Source organism: Astyanax mexicanus, chromosome 3 (assembly GCF_023375975.1).
Source record: "Astyanax mexicanus isolate ESR-SI-001 chromosome 3, AstMex3_surface, whole genome shotgun sequence".
NCBI lineage: Eukaryota > Metazoa > Chordata > Actinopteri > Characiformes > Acestrorhamphidae > Astyanax > Astyanax mexicanus.
Genome location: NC_064410.1, coordinates 53241481 through 53265444, shown reverse-complemented (window position 1 = coordinate 53265444; position 23964 = coordinate 53241481). Strand labels below are relative to the sequence as shown.

Genomic DNA, 23964 nt, shown 5'->3' with positions numbered 1-23964 from the left:
TCCTCCCATTGAAGTGGTATGTTAATTATAACATTATACAATGATCTTTAAAGCAATACAGACAATTTCAATTTATATTCTCATGCTAGTAAATACAGGAAACCCAAGAAACCTCAGTAGATCTCTTTATTACCGTGACAGGTCTCTCATAGCTGGTGGGGGTAATTACATATGCTGTAAAGATGGGTTTCTTCTGCATTCTTTCTGATGTACCACCTGTGTTTGGAGAGCACTGAAGGAAATTCCAGACACACTCGGTCTGAAAGAGTGCATTCATCCTCTCAATACACTGGGCAGCATGAGCAAAGCTGGGGGTCCCTGGAGCATGCGAGGGAACCTGTTTTTGTGGCTCTTATTATGTTAGATGTTAGGAAATGTCTGCTTTTGTTCTGCATCAATTTTCTTTACATTCATATATAATCAGTACAATTATATGCTTTGGGTGTTGTTAGCACTTGCCTGGATGTTGGGTTTGGATGTTGCTCAGTTCAAGCTCTTAAAATGCTTTGAACAGTCCTCACAACAGTGACCGATTACTGACCCACATTCATTATACCCAAAAAACATAATTTTCCCATTTTTGCCAAAAGAATAATTGCTGGAAACTTTCTGTTGAAGCCTCCTATTCCCACCAGCAGGTTGCCAGTGCTTTACTTCGTCCCCCAAACAGATCTGGCATGTTTGCCAGAGAGTTCCTCTGAAGCGTTTCTTCAGGAAGGAACATTTTTTAAACATTGACAGCATGCTGCAGTGGACCTCGCCGACCCGCACCACACGCCAGCCAGACAGCCAGCAGCCGGCCGGACCAGCTTTGTCCGGTGCGACTGCCGTCTGGCTGAGTTATGCTTTCTCTGACTCGAAGCCCGGCGCACGAGGGGCTTTCGCAACAGAACCTTCTTAACAGCCGCAGCATCTGTTTCCTAAAACATGCACCTCCATGCGCACTCACAGCATGTTCTTCAGGCTCCTGAGAGACTACTTGCCAGCGTCTTGTCCTGAGATTTCATTTCCTGTCTTGGCAAATTCCAGCATGTGTCACTGTAAACCTCGGATGGAGGGGGAGCCTCGAAAGCTTCAGGCCGGTATGCGGCACGCTCAGAGTGGTGCAGTGTGTGGCAGCAGAGCCAGATGTGTGTTCTAAATCTACCTCCCTCCCAGAGGCTCAGTAGCTGGAGTGGAAATCTGGTTTGTGCTTTGTTAATATTAAGACCAAAGGGGGATCATTTGGACTGGGAATTAGTCCTGACAGGTGCTAATTTCTGCTTCCGCGTGTTAATTGCTCTACAGGTCATCAGCTTGGCACTGTTTGGGAGTACAAATTGCTGAACATTTGTTTTATGAACATAAAGGTTGAGGAGCTGTAACTACTGGTAATTTAAAATTTCTCACCCTGCCGCCGTTGAATGCTCAAACTACACCTCTCAGCCAATCCTGAACTTTGTCATTCCTTATCACCTGAGTACTATGCAATATCACCTGTTTTCAATCACACCTTACTGCATTTACCAACCTTCGTTCCAACAAGTTTGAATTGATGGCTATTGTGTTTGTACTCTGTTTTGCACCATAGCTTTTTTATACCTGCATGCAGCTGGTATAGTCAAAAAAAGTAATGGATCTTTCTAAGAATTGCATCCTTGTGTACCAAAAGAAGGAGAGAAAACGGCATTTTTTTGGCAGTGCGTGCAAATAGAGCACAAATAGCAATAAAATTCTCCACAACATCACACCTTGTATCAGTTTATTTTGTTATTTGGATGTGCAGAATTGCTGAGATTGATCTGGCCCTTCTCTTGAGATGTGTTTTAAGTAAAATTTTATATTTGGAATTGTCTTTTTTGCGTGAAAAATATTTAGGCTGCTGTTGTTCTCAAAATTTTGCAGTTAACACAGTTCTTTCCATATTCTTAGTTTACGAAAAGGTAGTTCAACTTTATTCCCATTTGATACAGAGTGATGTATGTTCAGAAAGCTCAGATGCTAAAAGAATAAATATATTTTAATAATAAACAAGAGAATTCCCATTTTTTATCACAAATTAATTTGAAGACTGCATCCATGTTTAATGCATTGTGGAAATTAGAGTTCCCTATAAAGAGAGCAGTAGTTTTATTAGTTGGAGAAGCTGTATATAAACCTACCATACGTCTCCTTGAGGAAGCAAGGTCAGTGCTAAATGGATGCCACCAACATGTGTCAAAGTAAAGATAAATGGCAGTCACTGTCCTTCTCTTGTTGGATTTTATGTCTGTTAAGAGGTTCCCTGTATTATATAAGAGCTGGTGTGTGGTTTAACAGTTATTCAGCTGCATTTATTAGTATATTTGCTATTTCAGCTGTAAAATAAAATAAAGAACATTTGGTTATTAGCTGTGCCCAAACAACTGGCGCCATCGCAAATCTGAGTTTACATAACGTGCTGCTCTAAAGTCAGAAGGATTGGCTTTGTGTAACAGTCAGTCAGGTATCAGGAAGTATTGCTCATAGTCTCTTTAGTCCCGGTGCTATGACACATTCCTGGGATTTATGCAACACGCGAGAGTTAATCTTTACAAAATAGTAGAGCCATAGGAACGGAATGCTTTGATGTCAAACATGGTAAACAAGTAACGCCAAGGTTGCAACGAAAGCACACAGTGTTACTGTATACTAGTGTGTCTGAAAATTGTGTTATATTTGTTAATGCAGCCTAGAAACTAAAGTAGATGCAGCTAATAAAGACTGTATTACTTAAAATAAGTATAAATGTTCACGTATCTCATATACATTTGCTGTTAGAAGACAGATAGTAGTAGTAATCTCACTCCTGCTGTAATCAGATAGGACTGGGTGTCCTCACAGATATCTAGAATCAGTACGATTCCTGTACACAGTTCCATTCCAGATATGATTAAATGTAATTTAATAACAATTAATTTAGGGATAATATAGTATAATAATACAGTTACAAATACCAGAGGAAAAAAAATAGTAATCCTACAATGAGCATTCAATCTACCATTATTAAATATATAAGTTAGTACTTAAGCTCCAGCCATACTTGCATGAAAAAAAGAAAATTGAAGAATCTATTTTTAAACTCATCCTTATCCTTATATGCAAAGTATTTCCTGATGATTATTTTGTCTCCAGGGTTTGTCTTTTACCATGAGTTCTGATCTGGCTTGAATGAAAGTGGCCTAAGAATTAAAAACTGTTCACAGCTAAAAAGATGGAATTTGGGACACTTTTAAATGTTGCTCAATTTACACAATGCTAAATGTTGGTCATACCTTTTGAATAGGAGAGCAGTATGTAAACTGGTCTTAAAGTGTTACCTCAGGAGTCGGCTCGCGAGTTTCCACACCTGTATAAGTTGTGAGGTGTAATCTTGTGAGTGAAGTTAAATACTGGTTAGCATAAGACAACCATATTCACTATATTTGTGTTGGGACACACAGACCTTTAACCCTTGCAACAATGATGATTTGGGTAGTTGACTAATTTGTTGATTATTTGTCCTATTAGTCATTGATTATATGCCCTCAATCGCTGCTACCTATGGGTACAGCTCATGTTCCAAGGTTTTTCTATTGCTTCATATATTGCTTCAAATGCCCCTTAAATTAACAGAATACTTTTGAATGTGAAATGTTCTGAAATTTAGTGAGAAAATGTGTAATCTGTTGTGTCTCTCACATTTGTGACCAAGCTGAGTGTGAACCAAATTAACTAAGAGAGTGAGTGAGCAGCCCTAAACCCTCTCCGTTGTGTTTCTGTCGTCTTGCAGAAACAAATTATTTAGAGATTTTAATATATATTATTCATATAATCAAAATTGTCGGTTATGATGACTAGATGTTGCAGCACTAATACACATTAAGCAACCACTGCTCCACTGATAGTGGATGGTAGATGGATGGGACATTCCATTTTTAAGTCGTGCAGGCATTTAAAATTTATTGGTCCTATATCAAAGAAGGCATTACCACCCTTAGTGGACAGTGCATTGGGCGGTATGATCAGGCTGAGAGGCCTCTGGATAGAATTGTAAATGAATCTAGTTTTCTGTAGCTTCTGTGGGACCTGGAAAAAATCATGTGATATGAAACTAGTCCCTTTTGGTATGTCAAAGTAAGGTCTACAATCACAAACATTGCTTCTGATCTGTGTTAGTTTGTTACCTCCGTTGCACAACTAAAGAAGTATTGCTTCTTTCACTGAGAAAGTGATTCTTTGCCGGACTATCTAACTATTTAAGGAAGTGCTACAGAAAAAAACACCTCAAGAGAAGTTTCTTTTTTTGTTGCTGCTACATATTGAACTTGTTTCCTGCTCAGACTGGATGTCTAAAGGATTTGAGGCTTATGAGAGCAGCCCCGGCCAAGCTTATCCCCGACCGGGCCTCTTGCATCTGCTCCTCCTGCTTCTGCTTTAACTAGATGGGACAGTCTCGCTGTGCTGCAACACATCTTTAAGGATTTTTATTCAAAACTCGACTCAGAGGGTGAAGCCTATTTCCCAGTGTATAGGGTTTCACAACTCACAAAGAAACGCTGCCTTTCCTGTGTATCAAAAGCTGTTTAACCGGGTCGAGGAATCGCAGAGCGGCCATGATCTACTTTGGAGCCACAGGGAGACATGAGAGCAAAACCCCGTCACAGCCGTCTGCAGGGGCAGATTAAAACCATCTTTAAACGTGCTAGGAGTTAAGTGCTGGGAGGGTCTCTGCAACAGTGATTTTAACTGGGCTGCTTATGACTTACGGCCAACTATAAAGCATAAGTAAATTAGACATCACTGAGGGCTAATGGGTGGACCGTACGCTGTGTAGTTAATGAAATTCAGGACTTAACTCGTCATTTTTTCTGACTGGCACATGCACCATTTAACACTGTAAACTTCTTGATCTGCTCAGGATTGCTGAATACAAATATTGGAACCTGAATGAAGCGCACACAACTGCCAATTGAAAAATAACATATGGTGCTGCATTACACTGAGCTCTGAGCTGCTTATGCCACTTGTATGATTGCCAAACTGGCAGTTGTTCTGCCTTTTGCATAGAACAACTTTCATCAAAACCCCCCAAAACTTTTTCCATTTATTTAAAAATAGATGAATTTTGTCACAAGTCAAAGTAATTCTGCTTATCTTTTTACCTGATTTAACAGGAAACAGTTCATACCTTTATACCTTCAATAACAGTAAATGTGTACTTTTTTACTAATATCATTTAATTCATATACTGTAGCTTTAAGCCCACTCCAACCTGCATTGCACTTATTTCATTGATTCCCAGAACAGGTCAGTATGGTCTTAAATGTGTATTTCTGCTGGTAGAAGAACCCACCTCCCACTGACTGTTCTTATGGTTTTACTGCCTTATAGATGTGGACAGCTGGTATTGCTCAATATATAATATATAGGTCCATCCATGTCTCTAAAGGAGGTTGACTAATGGATTTTGTTTGTTTGTTTTGTTTATTAGACCAACCAATAAAAACAGGCTTAGCTGAACCGAAACCTGAGCCAGCAACTTCATCTTCTTAATGCTGTTTTTCACGGTTTGACTTAATTGGAATATAGCTGTTGTTGTGTAAATATATATATATATATATTTAAATATAATTATTTAACATAACATAGTGCCTAGAATTTTTTTTATATAAATTGTGCTGGGCGATATGACTTTAAATCTATTTCACAATTAATAAAACAAAAATTATTGACTATAATTAATAGAATATTATTTTATTGACAAATGGACACAGCATTTTTGGAACAAGTAGCTCAGCTTGCTTAGTGTTTAAATTCTCCTCTATTATTATTATTTTTTTGTTGCAGGCTGCATGGGGCTTGGTTTTACAGGTAATATGAGTTACCTGAGGATAAGTCTGTTAGCCTTTTTGCTGTCTCTCTTGATTTTGTAACAGTTTGTGTAAATAGGACACATTGATTGGACGCCGTTGCAGCGTTGCGTCAGTGACCTTAGAATATTGTGTTTCCAGAGGAAGCAATGGAGGCGCATTGATGGGATTCATCTATTTGTATTCCCTATAATGACGCATAATCCTGGCTGTGTATTGTGAGCGTAATTACTGTTATTGATTGTACAGCTAGCGCCGTGGGCCGTGGATACACTCCACAGTTCTGTTTGGACTGGAGGCCATGAAATTGAAAGTCTTCCTCTCAGGAAGCAATACTGGAAACAGGAAGTCATAGTGGCGGTATGTATTGTCTGATCGTGTGCCAGCATGAGAAAACGGATTCTGACTTTGGCTGACTCAGTAACTCTCCGGTTATGTCTTTTCTTTTGATCTTTCTGAAGGAAGGCACTTTAGATGCTCTTGTTTGGGTTTTGGTTTTTGAAGTTGTTTAGATGAATGTAAATAGATATGGGTGTGGATATTATTTGTCTTACTAAAATAACCACATGAGTTTTGAAACTGGACCTGATTTCTGTATTACTGGATGACATAGCCTGTGTTCAGACTGGTACATGGTAGTTATGCATAGTTTTTGTTTGTCGTTTAGCAATTAATTAGCATTTCATTTAGGCTGGCAGTCTTTTGTGTTTTGGGATTAACACATTTTATAAAAACGTGAGTTTGAGTTAGATACAATAAAATAATTTGACCGTTTCTCTCTCAGGAAGCCACTCAGGTGCTTGTGCAGTTTCTTGTCATCTCAAGACTCAACTACTGCAACTCTCTACTGGCTGGTCTTCCACTGCGAGACACCAAAAACCCTGCAACTAGTTCAGAATCAGCAGCAGCACGACTCGTCTTTAATCTTCCGAAGTTCAGTCATGTTACTTCTTTGCTGCGTTCCCTTCACTGGATTCCTGTTGCCGCCCCAATCAAATTCAAAACCCTGACGCTGGCCTACAAAGCCAAAAACGGACCTGCTCCTTTATACTTGATGGCACTGATCAAAACCAGATCTGTACCAAGAGCTCTTAGAGCTTCCAGTATGGCTCAGCCCGAACCACCATCCCTCAAAACCCACAGAAATCAACAAACATCCCGACTCTTCTCTGTTCTGCAGGACCAAGATGGTGGAATGAACTTCCACTGGGTGTCAGAACAGCAGAGTCACTCGCGGCCTTCAAACGCCGACTGAAGAGTCATCTTTTCAAAGAGTTCCTAAACTAATCTTAAAAACAATCTTCTTAATATTAGCAAGCTTTGTGTATCTGTTAATCTTAGTCTCTACAAACTAGCTCTGGATATTTTAAAGTAAACAACGAAGCACTGTTGTAAGTCGCTCTGGATAAGGGCGTCTGCTAAATACCGTAAATGTAAATGTAAAATGTAAATAAAAAAACTCCAGACTAGGGATATGGAGTGAATTTCAACACTGGATTTATTGGGTTACTGCAGCTGCGTGTGTGGTCCATATTGCAATATTTTTTAGCAGTTGAATGAACTGCAGCATCCTTTGAAATTATGCAACACTGCAGCAACTCTTCTGCAAATCTGAGCAGCTCTTAGGATCATTTAGATTATCGTCTGTTTGCTGAACGCATGTTTGTATAAAATAATGGCCGACACTAATACATAATGGATCAATCGTTCTGTCTGTAGTTTAAACGTTTTAAACCTATATTAGTATAGTCATTCATGTTTATTGTCTTTTTTATGTAAAAAAAGGTTTTAGTTTTTATTCCAGTGACGTAAAATGTTTATTATTGTAACACAGATAGCAGTGAGTTGTTTCTGTGGATTCTGTGTTCACAACTAGCTGTATAAAGAGTGGCCCTACAATTCTTAGCACTTAAATGAAGGTAGTGATTCAGGAAACTCTGGCATATTGTTTGGCTTTCTTGGTAGTGTATGAGGAACGCTGGGTTGCTGCCTCTGTACGTTTACTTTATATCTGGGCTGAGGGTCTTGCAGTATGATCCACTGGTTCTAATTCTTCTTTTCTTGCCGTGTTTGTTTTCTCAGTGCTTTATGAAGAAGGAGAGCAGCTTATTGCCCATCAAATGACTGACAAGTTTTTTATTAGGATCTGACAATGACTGACAACTGACTTGTAATGATACCTTGACTTTGACACAAAATCCTAAATGATATACAGCTCTGGAAAAAAATAAGAGACCACTTCAGATTCTGAGTCAGTTTCTCTGATTTTGCTATTTATAGGTATATGTTTGAGTAAAATGAACATTGTTGTTTTATTCTATAAACTACGGACAACATTTCTCCCAAATTCCAAATTAAAATATTGTCATTTAGAGCATTTATTTGCAGAAAATGAGAAATGGCTGAAATAACAAAAAAGATGCAGAGCTTTTAGACCTCAAATAATGCAAAGAAAACAAGTTCATATTCATAAAGTTCAGTTCATGGCATGCTCTCCTCCACCAGTCTTACACACTGCTTTTGGATAACTTTACGCCAATCCTGGTGCAAACATTTAAGCAATTCAGTTTGCTTTGATGCCTTGTCATCATCCATCTTCCTCTTGATTATATTCCAGAGGTTTTCAATTTGGTAAAATAAAAAAACTCATTATTTTAAGTGTATATTTTATAAAATACATGTATTTTTAATTTATCTGATTAACAAAGGTTGTTTTCAGATTTAATCTGACTCCCAGGAGAACTTTGGAGATGTTTTAATGAACACAGTGATAATTACTACTTTTGCACTAATATATATATATATATATATATATATATATATATATATATATATATATATATATCAGTATTAGTGTTTTAGTAAATAAAGACTTCCATAAGCCACATTTCAGTCCTCTCTTATTTTCAATGCTAATGACAAGTAATTTATGCAGCAAATTACTCCTTACTTGATTTTTGAACAATTAAGCATGCTTATTACCTCTCTGTTCTTGTTAGGATACTCCTTGGGTGGTAAATGAATCTGTTATGGAGTGACAGATGTTTTCAATTCTCTGTTGCGTTTTTGCTGCTATACAAAAAGTCATGGGTTAGTCGTGTGTACTTATATACAATGTGAGTTGTTATCTTGTGAGTGAGACTGAACACTGTTCTTCGTGCTAATGGCAAAGCGGCTTGCATTATTTGAGTTTGAGCGAGATTTGATTGTGAGTCCCAGATGGACGGATGGGTTTACACCCATATTTAATGCAGGAGACCAATCACACCTATCCTGCAAGTCAGTGCAGCGTTCTTTAGCTTTCATAGGACATAGATTCTAGATGTCGATGTCGATTAATTAAATGATACAAATTTCATTGTCGACTAATTGTAACAGCCCCGCATTACACAAAGTGCTGGGGACAGACGCACAGTGGGAGATGGGTAAATGGCTCACTCACACAGTTTATACTCAACTCCAAGAGTGCCCATATTTACTCACTAAATATTAGTACTTTCAACGTTTAAACAACATCTAGACATTTAAATGTCTTTTAAATCTCATGTTCAGCTGTTTCTACTGTTATGAGAGATGGAGGACATCTCAGAAATATTTGCTGACTAATCCACTAATAAATAATTTCAAAATAATAATCAGAATAGTCGACTACCAAAATAAATATCAGTTGCAGCCCTATGCTTAAAGTCATAGAAAGCAGTCCTAATCCCTCTATGTTTGGCATATTGATAAGGCTATTATCTTCTGGGCCATTTTTCACATCCTTGGCAACCCATCCCATACCTTTCACTAGCTTTCAAAATCATTTGAGGGAAACACAGGCCAGCACCTTGCAGGAAACCTCGCTAAGCATGATCAGTGGCTTTTATTCCATTTATACCTTAAGGCTTCACCATGCCCCTACGGTATCGCTCTGAACTGGATATTTCATGTCAGGCCTTTGATTCTAACCTACCAGATGAAGGATAAGAAGTCAGTAAGCACTCTACAAAATGTCCAGGCGTTTAAGCAGTTAACTCTCATTCAGCGACTCTTTGATCACTGAAGATCTGCTTCAAAGTGGTGCTTCATATCCCTCCCTGTGGAGAGAAGAAAGGCCTCACGTGTCTGACTGAGCCTGTTCTCTTGCTGATGAACTGATTTCTGCTGTGCAGATTAGCCTCGTCTTGGTCCCTGAATGATGTCATCTCACAAAACCCCCTCGCCTCCCAGCACCCTCCACCCACTGCTGGACCCGGTCCAGGCCACTCGGGTTTGGGCTCGACTTTGATTTGTTTTCACTTCCTGAAGGAGCCCCCGGTCTCCCCCTTCCCTGAGCCTCTCTGAAAGACTATTAATTAGTGCTGATTATGATCCCCAGCAGAGCAATAAACGCTCAGGCTTGGAACAGCATGGAGATCATACCTCAATTATTCCTTTTTCTCAGGCTTCGTCGCTGGAAACTTTTCAGTAGGTAAAAAAATCACGTTCTCGCAGATTTCGTCTCACCTCTGATGCAGTCAGTCAGCCAAGACGTGTTTAGTGTCTCAGGTTTGATTCCCTGTTTCTGCCCTGGAGCTACGAGGCTAATGGAGCTCTTCTGGAGCTGTTAACAAAAGAACAGATAAATGTCAGGGTATTTTTAGGCGTTATTTTTGTCTATATTTAAAGATATTTGTGATAATGTCATACAGTGGCAGGCAAAAGCTTCCATTGAGCCTTCCATTGTAGCCTCAGTGCAAAACAAGAGAAATAAATTTATTCTGCATCTTATTATGGTCTGCTTACATTTAATGTGAGACAGATATTGCCAGATTCCTTAGTCTTTTTTTGAAAATGTAGTAAACACAACCTCTGTAGCTAATTAAACATAAAAACATAACATTTTTTAATTGAATATTACATTTAATTATTTACTTAATAATCAAAAATGTGGCCTTTGTAAAAGTTTGGGCACCTTTTAAACACATTTAAGCTTTTCAGAAGAAAGTTCTGGCAACTCTGGCATGAGTTCTTTTTAACACAAGTAAAGTGGGAGTTTGAGAATTTGACCGTTATTCAGCAACTCAGCTGTAGGTCCTCTGTAGAATGATGTGAGAAATCAACAGGCAGTAACTGTGCAGACAAGACCATACAGCCCTGGAAAAAATTAAGAGACCACTTTAGTTTCTGAATCAGTTCCTCTGATTTTGCTATTTACAGGTATACGTTTGAGTAAAACAAACATTGTTGTTTTATTCTATAAACTACGGACAACATATCTCCCAAATTCCAAATAAAAATATTGTCATTTAGCATTTATTTGCAGAAAATGGCTGAAATAACAAAAAAGATGCAGAGCTTTAAAAACGTAATTAATGCAAAGAAAACAAGTTTATATTCTAAAGTTTTAAGAATTCAGAAATCAATATTTGGTGAAATAACCCTGGTTTTTAATCACAGTTTTCATACACCTTGGCATGTTCTCCTTCACCAGTCTTACACACGGCTTGTGGATAGCATTATGCCACTTCTGGTGCAAAAATCCAAAGCATAGAATATCATAGATTATTTTTGATTCATGCATTTGCTGGATCTGACAGAAATAAACAATGTAAAAAGTTTACACTCCACCTTAAAATTGTGCTGCAGTTACATTCTAGTGCTTGTAGCTTTTGCCCCATTTAAGGTGGCATGGAAAATATTACAGGGATACACTATTTAGGCAGAGGCAGATCAATTCATGTGATATGAGTGTGCACTTTTGGTACTATATAGAACTATTTTAAAAGGTCCTGAAAAAATCTATCTACAGAAGATTTTCCACCAATGTGAAGAACCTTGTGACCCTTTAACTATCCAATTTATTGCCATGATTCTATATAGAACCATCATTATTGCACTCTTTTGTAAGAGTGTGGCAGTAGCAGTAGACTCCTGTCCATTACTGCCTATCAGTCTTCCCTTTCCCGGGCACACAGGAAAGCTATTGCCAGCCATTTTTCTCTTGAAAGGTGATAAAGCTGACCTCATAAACACACTGCTGACTGATGGACCTGCAGGGTTCTGTGGCGTCAGTATTGATTGTAGTATAGATCTCCTCCTTTGCTGGCTTCATAGATAAACTTAGGAGCTTCAGCACTTTGTTATTTTAACGCTAAAGCAGAGACGACATGTGTCTCATTCCTCCAGTGAAAACCGTGTTTTATTCTCTTACCCGGAGAGAAGCATTTAAATTTTGTGCTGAGTGAACAGAATGAGCTGCAAACCAATAACAGAAAACATCTCTGCTTTGCGGGGAATAATCAGAAATTGTACTGAAACCAATAGTGGTAATAATTCACTGAAAAAAAAAAGAAACCAGCACACATGCTTCTTCTAGAGTTAACCCTTAGAGGCTGCAGTTGTAATAACACCACTGTGCTGTAAGATCCTTCCACCTCGTAAATAGTAATCCTATTTTTTTGCACTGACTGGTTATTTCCCAGTAACACACCAGTAGAACAGAACTAATGCAGACAGTAAGGATGATCAGATACAGAGCAGCTAACTGACCTCAATTCAGTTCCCTAGCAGATTTGTAGTATTAAGATTATCTTAACTGTTAAAAAGTACATTTATATGTCTAAATATTTGTGGCGTCTCTTGTAATAGATACATCCCGTTACATTAAGTTGCACCAAATACTAACTGGGGATGCAACTAATGATTATTTTGGCAGTCAACTAATCTTGTAATTATTTTTCCGATTAGTCGATTAGTCAATGATTATTTCTGCCATGCCTTCCATCTCTGCTTGCCTTGGGTACGGCTCCTGTTTCTAGCTTTCTGTCTTCGCTACAAATTGATAAAAAAAAAACATCTAAACATGGGATTTGAATGTCCTTTAAATGTCTAGAACATTTATGTCATACATGTCCTTTTAATGTGGAAAGTGCTGATATTTTTTGAGGAAATGTGTAATCTGTTGTGTTTGGACCCTTTTGATTTACTCTGAATGATATAAATATATGCGTTTTTATACTATTAAATTATTCCTGAAAATTTAACTTTAAAAAGATCAAAATATATCATCTTTTTTAGAGGATCACAGTCGTCACGTAGATATCACAGTACCATATTTTTCGCACTGTAAAGCGCACTGGATTATAAGGCACACTAGCAATAAATGCGACGCTAGTAAAAAACGCCATGTTTTCCTTCTAATTCAGCAGGTCTTGCCACGGGGTAAAGCTAAACTAAGTTAAGTAAACAAAACTGTAATTCTAAAAAAAAACTATTTTAAAGTCTAACCAGTGCTAAATGTTAATCTACACAAACTGTTTTATTTGGGTGAGTAAAGCACTTCCAGATTTCCAGATTTTCACTATAGCCGGGTGTAGCATTATTATCATTAGCAGATAACCGTAAGTAAATGCCGCTGACAGCGCTACACTAAGGAACCCTGCGTGTTCCGGTATGCCAGGATGATATTAGCAAATGGTTTGTCCCAAGTAGCTTGTTTTAACATGGTTAAAACACAGACTACAGCCTGATATACTCACCTCTGAATGGCAAAAGAGCTAGCACTTAGCGAGGTTATCAGGTAATGCTAATACTGCTGGAGAAACTTCACTGGAACTTCTGAATAATGCTGCACTTCAGTGGAGTGGCTTTACTGCTCCTTACATCCTGACTGGTAGAATTTTCTTTTGCTAAAATTAAAGGATATTAAGTTCACCTTATAGTGCGAAAAATACTCCATATTGAGTCATATCCTCTGTGTTGCAATACGTATCGTATCGGCAGGTTCTTGCCAATACACAGCTCTAAATAATAACCTGCTGATAAATGTCCTTGTAATTCCATGAATACAGAATGGAAAAATGGCAGGAACTCTGGTTATCTGAAAGTTACCAGCTCCTTTTGATTTCGTCCTCTGAGTTTAGTTAAGGTGCTGTGGTCAGCTCGGAAAGATTGTTCATGAAAGGCAATAGAGCGATAAGGAATGTCTGCCTGAGTAGCCTTCTGACCTCTCCTGCTCTATTATCTCCAGTGTGTGCATGCACACACACACACACACAGAGAAAGGGTCACATACTTCTTAAGAGATATGCTTTTTTTCTTCCTGCTCTTGTTGAATTAGTATTGCAAACACTTGTCAGCAGTGAGTTGGGGGGTGGGAGTTGGGGGAGGTGGGCCGGGTGTGTAAAGCTTTAGAGCCCCCACGCTCCTCCCCCTGTCCCTTCTGCCTGCCTGCCTCTGCCTCTGTAACATGGCTCACGGCTAACTGCACAGCGCACTGAGGGACCCCTTTCTTGCCTTTCAAAGGTTGCTAGGCATGAACGTGCAGTTTGACAGGCTTTTAGCGGAGGAACCTGCAGGCAACAGATTTTCCTTTGCAGAAGTAATCTCTCTCTCTCCCCTGTGTGTTCTCTCTGTCTCTCCCCCCCCCTCTCTCTCTTTCTCTTTCCTTTCACATTGTTGCCTCTCCTTTCTTCCTCATTTCTCCTTTGCTCCTGCGTCTCATCCAGGTTCTCTATGGTAACAGGGCGGCCCCCCGCCGGCTGCCCGTTCATTAGAACGCAGACGGAAGTAACTCCTGTGGCTGTCTCCTAATAGGGGCCACAAAACTACACAGGCCCTTTTTTCCTCTCTCTGTCCTTCTGATGTTTGTTAGGGCGTCTGTTGAGGTCTCACTACCTCAGTCTACGTTCATGTGTATTTGGATTTTTTTTTTTTATGCTGGACATCATTCACAAACTGTTCTCAAAAAGAAATTTAATAAGGCATTTTTCGTAAAACCCGCCTACGCACTTTTCACAAAGATTCTGACCTTCAGTGATGTTTTCTTACTCGGGATTTGTTCTGTTTGTGAGGACAGTGAGATCCATCATAATAAGAGCAGAGAGAGAACACATAATCTCAAAATAAAATGGGAATACATACACTACACACAATTTAGCAATATAAACACTAGCTTATATGACACAATGTAAAGAAGATTAATATAATCTGATGTAGACATTATGTTTGGTTATTGCTCAAGAGTAAATTTGAGAACATTCCTAAAATGATTTTAATCAATAAGACCTATAGATGAACACACAAGTTCACATAGACAGAGAAAATGCAAGTTTTTGAAAACATTAAACCCTTTTCCTGGTACAAATCATGTTTAAAGTCTTCAGGCTATCTAGTTATGATCTAGTTACCTTCTGTGCTACATTTAGTTACCTCTGTTTTTTAGACCGTTATGCTTACCTTGCCAAATTTGATAATAAACTTTGTAAGGTAGTAGCATATCCTGCTGTGCTGACATGTTCATATGAATGATTTAATGGCACTTTTGCATTATCATGTGGATGGAGAAACTCTGCAGATGGAGAGATAAGTTTTTGATTTATAAAAAAAAACATCTAGATACATAGTTAGTCCCTCATGTACTGTGTCTGATTCACCAAAATTTTAAATTCAGAGCACTTTGGGTAGCAGAGTATATTTTGGTACCAAAGGATAAACGTATATTTTTTATATTAATGTTCTTGATTGAAGCTAAGCTATTTAGAAAAGTTTGAGCAACAGTATGTTTTATTTGGACAAAAATTGGTAGTAAGTGATTGTCGGTGTAATAGAAAATAAAAGTAAAAGTTAAAAAAAACATTACTATAGTACATTAATCCACAATGCTGAGCAAACAATTAAAAAATACAGGCTATTCCTATGTCCTTATCATAAATCAGGAATTTTCGGTTTGTTTCTGTTTGTTGACCTGACAATCACTTTAACAGTGTCAAATTACAGGGCACGGCCTACAAGGAGGTTATGGTTCTGAATGAAAGCAGAAAATTGCACTGACTTGTGCTGTGTTTTGACCTTTTGGTGTATTAGAGTTTTCTTTGGGTACAGGAAGGTATTCTGACTATTTTCAGCCATTTTATTACATCTGGAAAGGTCATCCCCGCTGCTTACTGCACTGTTTAACCTTGGGACACCATGTCTTTCACCCATAACAAATCTCTACTGATGTTCTTTGATGAGTTTTCTGCACTTCATATTTGGCAGGAGTTTAATCCAGCGTTCAGATATCATTCTGCTCGATCCCCAGCCTCCTGATCTCAAGAGTTTGTGAGTTTGATGGTGGGTGGGAGTGAAAACACTTAAGGTCGAGTGGGGATGGGGACGGGGGTGGGGTGTCGTTGTCTTTGCGACTGCCTTTCAAACCGCGTGCTGGCAGATGTCTGTCCCAACAACAGAGAGCGCAGTCCTGAAGATCAAAGGGAAGCAGCAGATAGGCTTATAAGGCCATGCTTTGTTGCAGGACACAACTGTCAGCTTCAGTAGGTCCTGTTTCAAAGTGGACAGATACAAGCTGTGGCGTTTCAGATCTGATCTAGATTGTATTGGTGAACCTCTTTCTGCAGGTTACAGTTTAGCTGGACAGTAAAGTGAAGAAGTAGAGCTTTGAAGTTCAGTGAAAATATCAGTGTTCTTGTCCTTGGCTGACCTTGGAGGAAAATAGACTATTTTTAGTATACTTAGTTATTCTGCTCTTGACCTTTGGTTCATTATGAATAATGCAAACTTGGAAACAGACACATTTATAATAAATGTCATATTTTAAATAAAATAATAATGCATCTTCAGTTTTCACAACAAAATAACAGTCAGTATCCAGATCATCATCACCTGAGTACTGATATGCTTCACTTGTGTACCTATGAATTTTACTGTGAACTGTTTGTCTCACTCTAAGGCTGGGTTTATGTGCTATTGGAATTTCAATATATAAGTTAAACAGGAACACCAACTCAATGCATGATTTCTATTGGAAAATTCGTTGTGGTGATATTTACTGTTTGCCATAGTAGAAGACAGAAATATTAGATGATATATATATATATATATATATATATATATATATATATATATATATATATATATATATATATATATATATATATCAGTTAAAATATATATATATATATATATATTTATTTTTTTTAACAGTCCAGACACTGTCCAGAACAAGGCTATTTACCTTCTATTCACTATTTACTATGTTAATTATAAGTTAAGCTAAGTTCATAAGTGAGAAGCAGTATGTTCCAACTAGCTTGTGAACACAGCATTATATGATTCACTTGTGTATCTGTTGTTTGTCATTCTCTAAATTTCTCTAAATTGTGAAGTGATACCTTTTTATTTGGGGACATACAGAGATATTATCTGTTTTTAGCCTTACCATGTATTTTGACTCCTTTTGCCTTTTGCAGTGTAACGCTGTCTGCTGATGGTTTAGCCTTCCCGCTTTGATTCAGGCTTGTTTCAGACTCTATGTCTATGTACCGTGGTTTGATTTTCAGGATTATGACCTTGCTATTTTTTACAATGCTTTTTTGTATTGTTCTTGTTTAAATAAAGCAATTGGTTTATTTTACATTTTTGAGTATCTGAATGATTTGATTCTAGCAGTGCTACAAATATGATGGAGCATTGTTTATGCAAAGACAGTTTCCTAAAACTGTTTTTATTTTTTATTTTTTTGAACAATTATAGTATCATTGAAAATATTGAAAACATCCTGCTAACACTATCACAATATATTGTATGAAATTAAATCATAACCCCTGTTAAGATTGTGATACTTATCGTATCACCAGGTTCTTGCCAGTACACAGCCATATTTGTTAGAAGACGTGGCAGAAAGCTGCACAAAACCCCTGGTATTAAGGAGACACTCGATACAGTGCTTGTGTGTGGCCTACATAATTACCTCTGGGGCTTTGTTGTTGATTTGGGTGGAATTTCTCTTCGGCTGCATTGTATTGATTCAAATGTATACCATTGAAAATTGAATAGTGCGCAGAAAGAATGGCAGCGCTGGGAAAGGAGTTAAGATAAAGTCGCTTTGAACAAATTCCCTCTTTGATCAGAGTTCTGGCTTGAACGGCATTCTTTAAGAAGTCAGCTCTGCTTTTGAATGAGCCTGTTATTGTTCTGTTTTATCTCCCTCTCCTTTCACCAGGTCTCAACCGCATCCCTGCCCCTTTGTTAGCAGGAAAACGCTCTGCTTGTCTTCGAAGACAAGCTCACACACACACACACACACAAACTGACACACAAACCAACATCCACAAACCTACATACCCACATCTTTATCTGTTGGAAACTGTCGTATTTTTAGCACACCTTGTAGTTTTTTCCTTTTTTCTGATTTATTTATCTGTTAAAGAAACAAACTACTGACTCAACTTTTTCTCAGTCAGTCTCAGACTTTATCAGCCTACGCCGTAAACAGACTAACGCAGAGACCTCTATCGCTGTTATAAACTTCAGCCAGCCTGCACACAAACAGTGAGGGATGATTTAGCACCCGCTGCATTGTGGATGTTTTTTTTTTTTTTAAGTAAGGCAGCATCAGTACAGAGCCAGCGGCTCTGAGCGGAGTCAGAGGCTGAGTAAGGTTAGGGCTGAATGGATGTTGTCATGGAGCTACTGGAGCTATCCCACTACAACACAAAGACCAACACGCTACTGACTCTCATATGTTCAGCCCTGCATATAAAGAGGACTCAGCCTGCTTATACTGAGCCCACTGATAAATATCACCTGCCCCTGCCTAAACACCTGACCACTGCTTTCAAAATGTACCTGAATAATTAGCACTATTACACTAGATGACCAACTAGACTTGTAGACACAGGACCTACCACCACACCACATAGGATTAACCTGGTTGTTACTAGGAGAGGAACAATATATCGATAATGTAATATATTGTATTGTTTCAATTGTATCATATTTATATGATGTGTCGTTGTGTTAAATATCTGTATTTTTATTGAAATAGGCACTTTAAACTTCCTAAGAATCGCTCCCAATTTGACTTATAGTTACTGGTTCATTACTCCACACAGTGGCGCTAATTAAAAGAATAGGGTAATACCAATAAAGTAAAACAGAAAACTACAGAAAATAAAACAGAAAGTAAATATATATTATATATAAGTATATAGACACAAAACAAGTAAATAAGACTGGGATAACTAAAATAACAAAGACGAAATGAAAGACTAAGGAAACAAACAGAATCGCTAGATTAACACTAGGAATTAAAGCCAAACAAACCTGACACCAGAAAATAACAGCACACATGGACAAAGCATACTAAAGATACAGGGTATACGAAATACACTAAATACACAAAATACACAAAAGACTAGGGTAAATAGTTTAGGAAATAGTTTACATTTCTAAAACACTTTGGTACAAGCTGCTCAAATTTGGTTACCACCATGATATGTGATATTTTTGCAAAATGCTGTCAGATGGAGGTTCTGAAGTTCAGTTTCGATAAATGTATGATCAATTACTTACAGACTTAGTATTAAACAGCATACATTTAAATACTAATCACAGTAAATTAGCAATTGTGGTATTATTAAATCTCGGTGACACTTAGTTTGATATGGTTTATCATTGTAGACTAGTATCGTATATTAAACAGCCCTGAAAAGGTTCGTGTCTTTTCTAGAAAAGCTGTGAGTTTCTTTGTAGCCATTGGTAGTTATAAATCTGTTTTGACATGTGGAGTCCCCAGGGATCAATTATTGGGACACTTCTAATCAATTACACACATGCCTCCATTAGGAAAGATTCTACAAGACCACAAAATGCTCATCATTGTTCTGCAGACCGACACACAAATATATCAGGCTCTTTCCCAGCAGCTGATTATGTATTGAACACATAAATTACTGGATGAAGCAAATTTTCCTCCAGTTCAATAAGGACAAAGCAGAACTAGAAGTATTATCTACAACAACAAATAATTCAATATTTTATCACTTGGAGTGCAGGACTCTAATTTCTAAAAATCTCAGTGTTTAAATAGATTCTGATCTTACCTATATTGGAACAAAACATCTTTTCATCTTCTTTACAGCAAAGTTAGAAATCTAAGGTTCCAATATCCTAACAAGATTTAGAGTAGGACTGATACATAACCACACATTATCATTTATTTTATTTTAACCTAATGTAATTTTTAATAACACAGTTAATACATGTAGTAAAAGTAACACAGATGCCATGAAGTATTGTAGAGAATTGTCTTCTGATATCAATCTTAAATCAGTAGATTTAGAATCACATGATTGTCATGTCATCGTTATCATGGGCAGTGTATTGTAATAATATCATATCATAATATGCTCTGAGATCCCCTCCCCTAGTCAATTGTTGCAATTGAAATGTTCATTTTGAATTAGGGATGCGCAGTGATATCAGAATCAAGAAATTATCTTCAGATAATAACTAACTAAAAATGTAAGTATTGTTTTACTCTAGAAGCATTTTCATTTATTCATCATTTGTAAAGATCTAAATAATAAATTATACTAAACAGATATAATCTGTCTGTAGTAGATATATAATGGGAAATGAGAACAGTGTGAATTTTTATTTTGCTAAAAAAAGCAAAAAAGTAGTACCCTGATGTTATAATTAGGGGTGGGTAATATGGCACAATATTTCATGGTATAATATAGTTCACAATATTCAAAAATGTTATTATTGTTTAATTGTGTTCAAAACAATATGGCACACCCCTAATTGTGATTATTACATTTAATTTAAAAAATAAATTATTTTTTGTATATTGTATTGTATATTGTTTTTCTATAGAAATGCAGTTATAGAGTGGAATTCGAGGTGTGAGTTTCTGTTTGGGAGGGTGTTTTTAAGCTGTTTTGTTCAGTAATTGTGTTATTGAGTTGGGTGAATAGGCAGTTGTTGTGCAGGTTTATGCTCTCGTATTGTGGAGTCTCCAGCCAGTTCCTGGCGTTTCAATAGGACACTTGCAGCTCTGGAAGACAAACAGTCATTCCTCCGAGGGTTGTTGCCAGGGGGATTGTGGGGTGGGGGGTGTTTAGGGGGGTGTAGTGACTCCTCTAATTTGAGAGGGAACATGTGGCGCTGCTGCTGCTGCTGTATGTGGCATAAACCAGTGACGAGTGTCACCTGGAAGCCTCTCCAGCTCAGGCACAATCTGCACTGCAGCCTTCCACACAGGGCAGGGAGCCTGTTATCAGCACAGCAGAATTTCACAGATAAGCCCGGGCCGGTGAGCTGGATGTGTTATGACAGAAATAGAGCTTTTCAGGCTCCAGTTGTGTTGTGGTGTATCGATTTAAAAACATCAGATATGTAAAAAAACAAACAGAAAGTCTGAGATAAGAAGACGAGCGTTAGAGGTTTTTCTATTAATGCATCCTGTGTGAGCACAGCCTTTTCATCATTCAGCGTCTGTGTAGAGAGATCTCTATAAGCATTGATTGAAAAATAAGGGTTTCTACACAAAACCAAAAGTCTAGACATTCAAAGTAGGGGTCCATCGATCTGATTCTCTGTATTGGTATTGATCTAATACTGGCCAAACATCCCATCATCATCAAAACGAATACATAACTAATACATAAAACTAAGAGGTGAACTTTTTTTTTGTTTTTACACGCAATAAAATGAAAATTGTAAATTTGAGTAACCTAAAATCTTCTGAAAATAAATCTTTTGGCATATATTAGTGTGTATATGAATATTTTGTCCTTTTTGGCAATTTAAAATTGTGTTTTAAGAATGTACAAAATTGGCCAAGGGGTCTAAGGTGTTAAAGGAGAGGAAAATATATCTGATATCAGAATTGGCAGATTTAAGGTATTTAGCAGACACCATTCATTCATTACATACTTCATTATATACTTAAGATATATTCAGAGCTAGTTTGTAGAGACTAGAATCAGAAAGATAAGAAAGATCAAGCTTTGATAATGTTAAATATCTAGGAGCACAAGGTTACCAAACAGACAGGAGTTTTAACAGAATCTAGCTAAGAATATCCTTAAGCCCAGCCGACTTTACATGCAGAAGAAGAATCAAGTAAAAACTGCAAGCACACCAATATCGGTATTAGTATTGAAAATTAGCCTAAGTGATGTCATGTAAGGCCTGATTAATAGATTGAACTACATTTAAAAAATGCGGGGTGTTCAGGATAGTGATGTAATTTCAGCCATTGTTTTTTGTGGTCAAAATAAAATTCTTATGGACTTTCAAGTTTTTTAAGTGACAATAGTAAGAAACAAAGTCAAAATCATACAAGCGCTGGATGTTAAGCTACACAAATTGCTCTCCTGAAAACTGATTATTTGAGTGAGTAAAACCAATCTGTTTACTTACAGTAAGCTTAGATTTCCAATAGTTTAACAGCACGGTTAGCAGCTAGTGGTTTGTCCAGCATAGCTTGTTTTAACACGGTAATCACGCAGGCTACAGTCTGATATACTCACCTCTGAAGGGATAAAGAGCTAGCGCTACTGTTAGCGGCTAATGCTATTACTGCTTCAGCCTTGGTGCTGGAGAAAGTTCACTGAAACTCCTGTATAACTCTGTACTTGGAATGATGGTTCACCATCCAATACTTTTGGCATTGTTTAGAGAGAGGGGGGTTAGGGTGGTGATAATCCAACATGATCTTACCTTACTTATGGCCTTACTTATGCTCTTGTTGCTGAATGCAAATTACATGTGCTCCAGAATCTAGTAAAAAGGCGTTTGTGAACAGTAGAGACTATTTTTAATACACTTGATTTCATAAGAAACAGTGAATGAGCAGGTGTTCCGTTTTTAAACTGATGGGAGGTTTTTATGTATCAAATCATTTCCAACAATCATGATCTGATCAAAATGCTGTGAAGTCAGAGATTAAGACCTCTATACTAAACCTGAGCATCTTCCTCTTGCAGATATTGGTCTCAGCGGCAAAGTCTCTGGCCTCTGACGACCTGTACCTGGAGGACACAGGTTCTGGAGGATACCCTGAAGATGACGATGACTTCAGCTCTGGATCAGGCTCAGGTTGGTTCTTACTGCACCAGAACACAGTGATCGATATATAAAGAATAAATTGGTACTGGTTTTGATATTAGGATAAATGACCTGCTATGTTTCTTTCAGGTGCTGGAGAGGAAGTGGAGCAACCGGTCACAGTAAACACACTCTTCATAGCACCTAAAGCAGAGCCCACACAGGACAGCACCAAAGACTTCACACCCAGAGTGGAGACCTCCACATCCCGGGGTGCCCCAAGAGAAATGCCCAGGAAACCTGTCAGGACGGAGGTTAGATTTTATTCATAAGCCATTATTTATTTATTTATTTATTTTTAGTATTACTATTTTTGTTTTGTTTTTTAATTAGTGATTTATTTTTTATGTTGTTAGGAGTCTGCATATTTCCATTGTTACTCAACAAAAGAAAAAAATGCATTTTTTAACGGATGCTACTGTGAAAGAGACATGTACAGTATAAGTACATTATCCATCAATATTTTGCCATTTTTGTTTGTAAGTGCTAGCTTTTTTGCCATGCAGAGAAGAATATATCGGACTGTAGTCTGCAGGTTTAACGTGTTAAAACAAGCTCGTGCCCTGGCTGACCGGAACACACAGGGCTCCTCAGTGTAGCACTGTCAGTTGCCATTTACTAACACTAACTGCAGCTAGCATTAGGGTTTAGCCACTAATGCTGCTGCCCCCAAATATATAGTTTTCAGGAGAGAAATCTATGTAGATGAACATCCAGCGCTTGTTTGACATGAAAATATTTTTTTTAATTACATTTTTGTTTACTTAGCTTAGCCTTACTTTATATTTTTACCCCAAAACCAGTGGTGAGACCTGCTGAATTAGAAGGAAAACATAGCGACACCCCTGTTCCTTACTAGTATTGCATAATATTTAATCCGGTGCGCTTTATAATCTGAATTAAATTTCACTTGAACAGCAGGGTTATAATTACATCACAAAACGATGTGATTGGAGTGCTGTGGAGCTCCATATAACTGCTTATTCAAAGAAAAGGAGCTAAATTTAAAAAAAAAAGAAAATCTGCTTTTACCATTTTCTGGAGGTGAAGCAAACATCAGAACATTCTTACCCAGAGAAATATCCCTTGTTATGAAGCTATGAAGCTTCCATTAAGTGGTTGTATGTGGAGATTGTGAAGCTATTAGCTCAGCTTTTAGCCTTACCTGACAGACTCACAAGCACACATGCGCCCACATCACCAGAGCTTCTTAACTAAAGTTTCTCTTCCAAAAATGATGAGAGCAGACGTA

General features: G+C 37.7%; 1 protein-coding gene across 5 annotated transcripts in view; it reads left to right on the top strand.

Moving 5' to 3' along the window:
- Nucleotides 1-23964, top strand: part of sdc2 (syndecan 2) — a 52890-nt gene that overhangs the window by 23673 nt on the left and 5253 nt on the right. For 3 of the 5 annotated variants that reach the window (XM_049475479.1, XM_022683332.2, XM_022683334.2), the window contains 2 exons: nucleotides 22592-22703; nucleotides 22803-22966. In XM_049475479.1, coding sequence (XP_049331436.1) covers nucleotides 22592-22703; nucleotides 22803-22966 — 276 coding nt within the window. The remainder of the gene's footprint in view (nucleotides 1-22591; nucleotides 22704-22802; nucleotides 22967-23964) is intronic. The other 2 variants (XM_022683333.2, XM_022683335.2) reach the window with 1 other exon arrangement.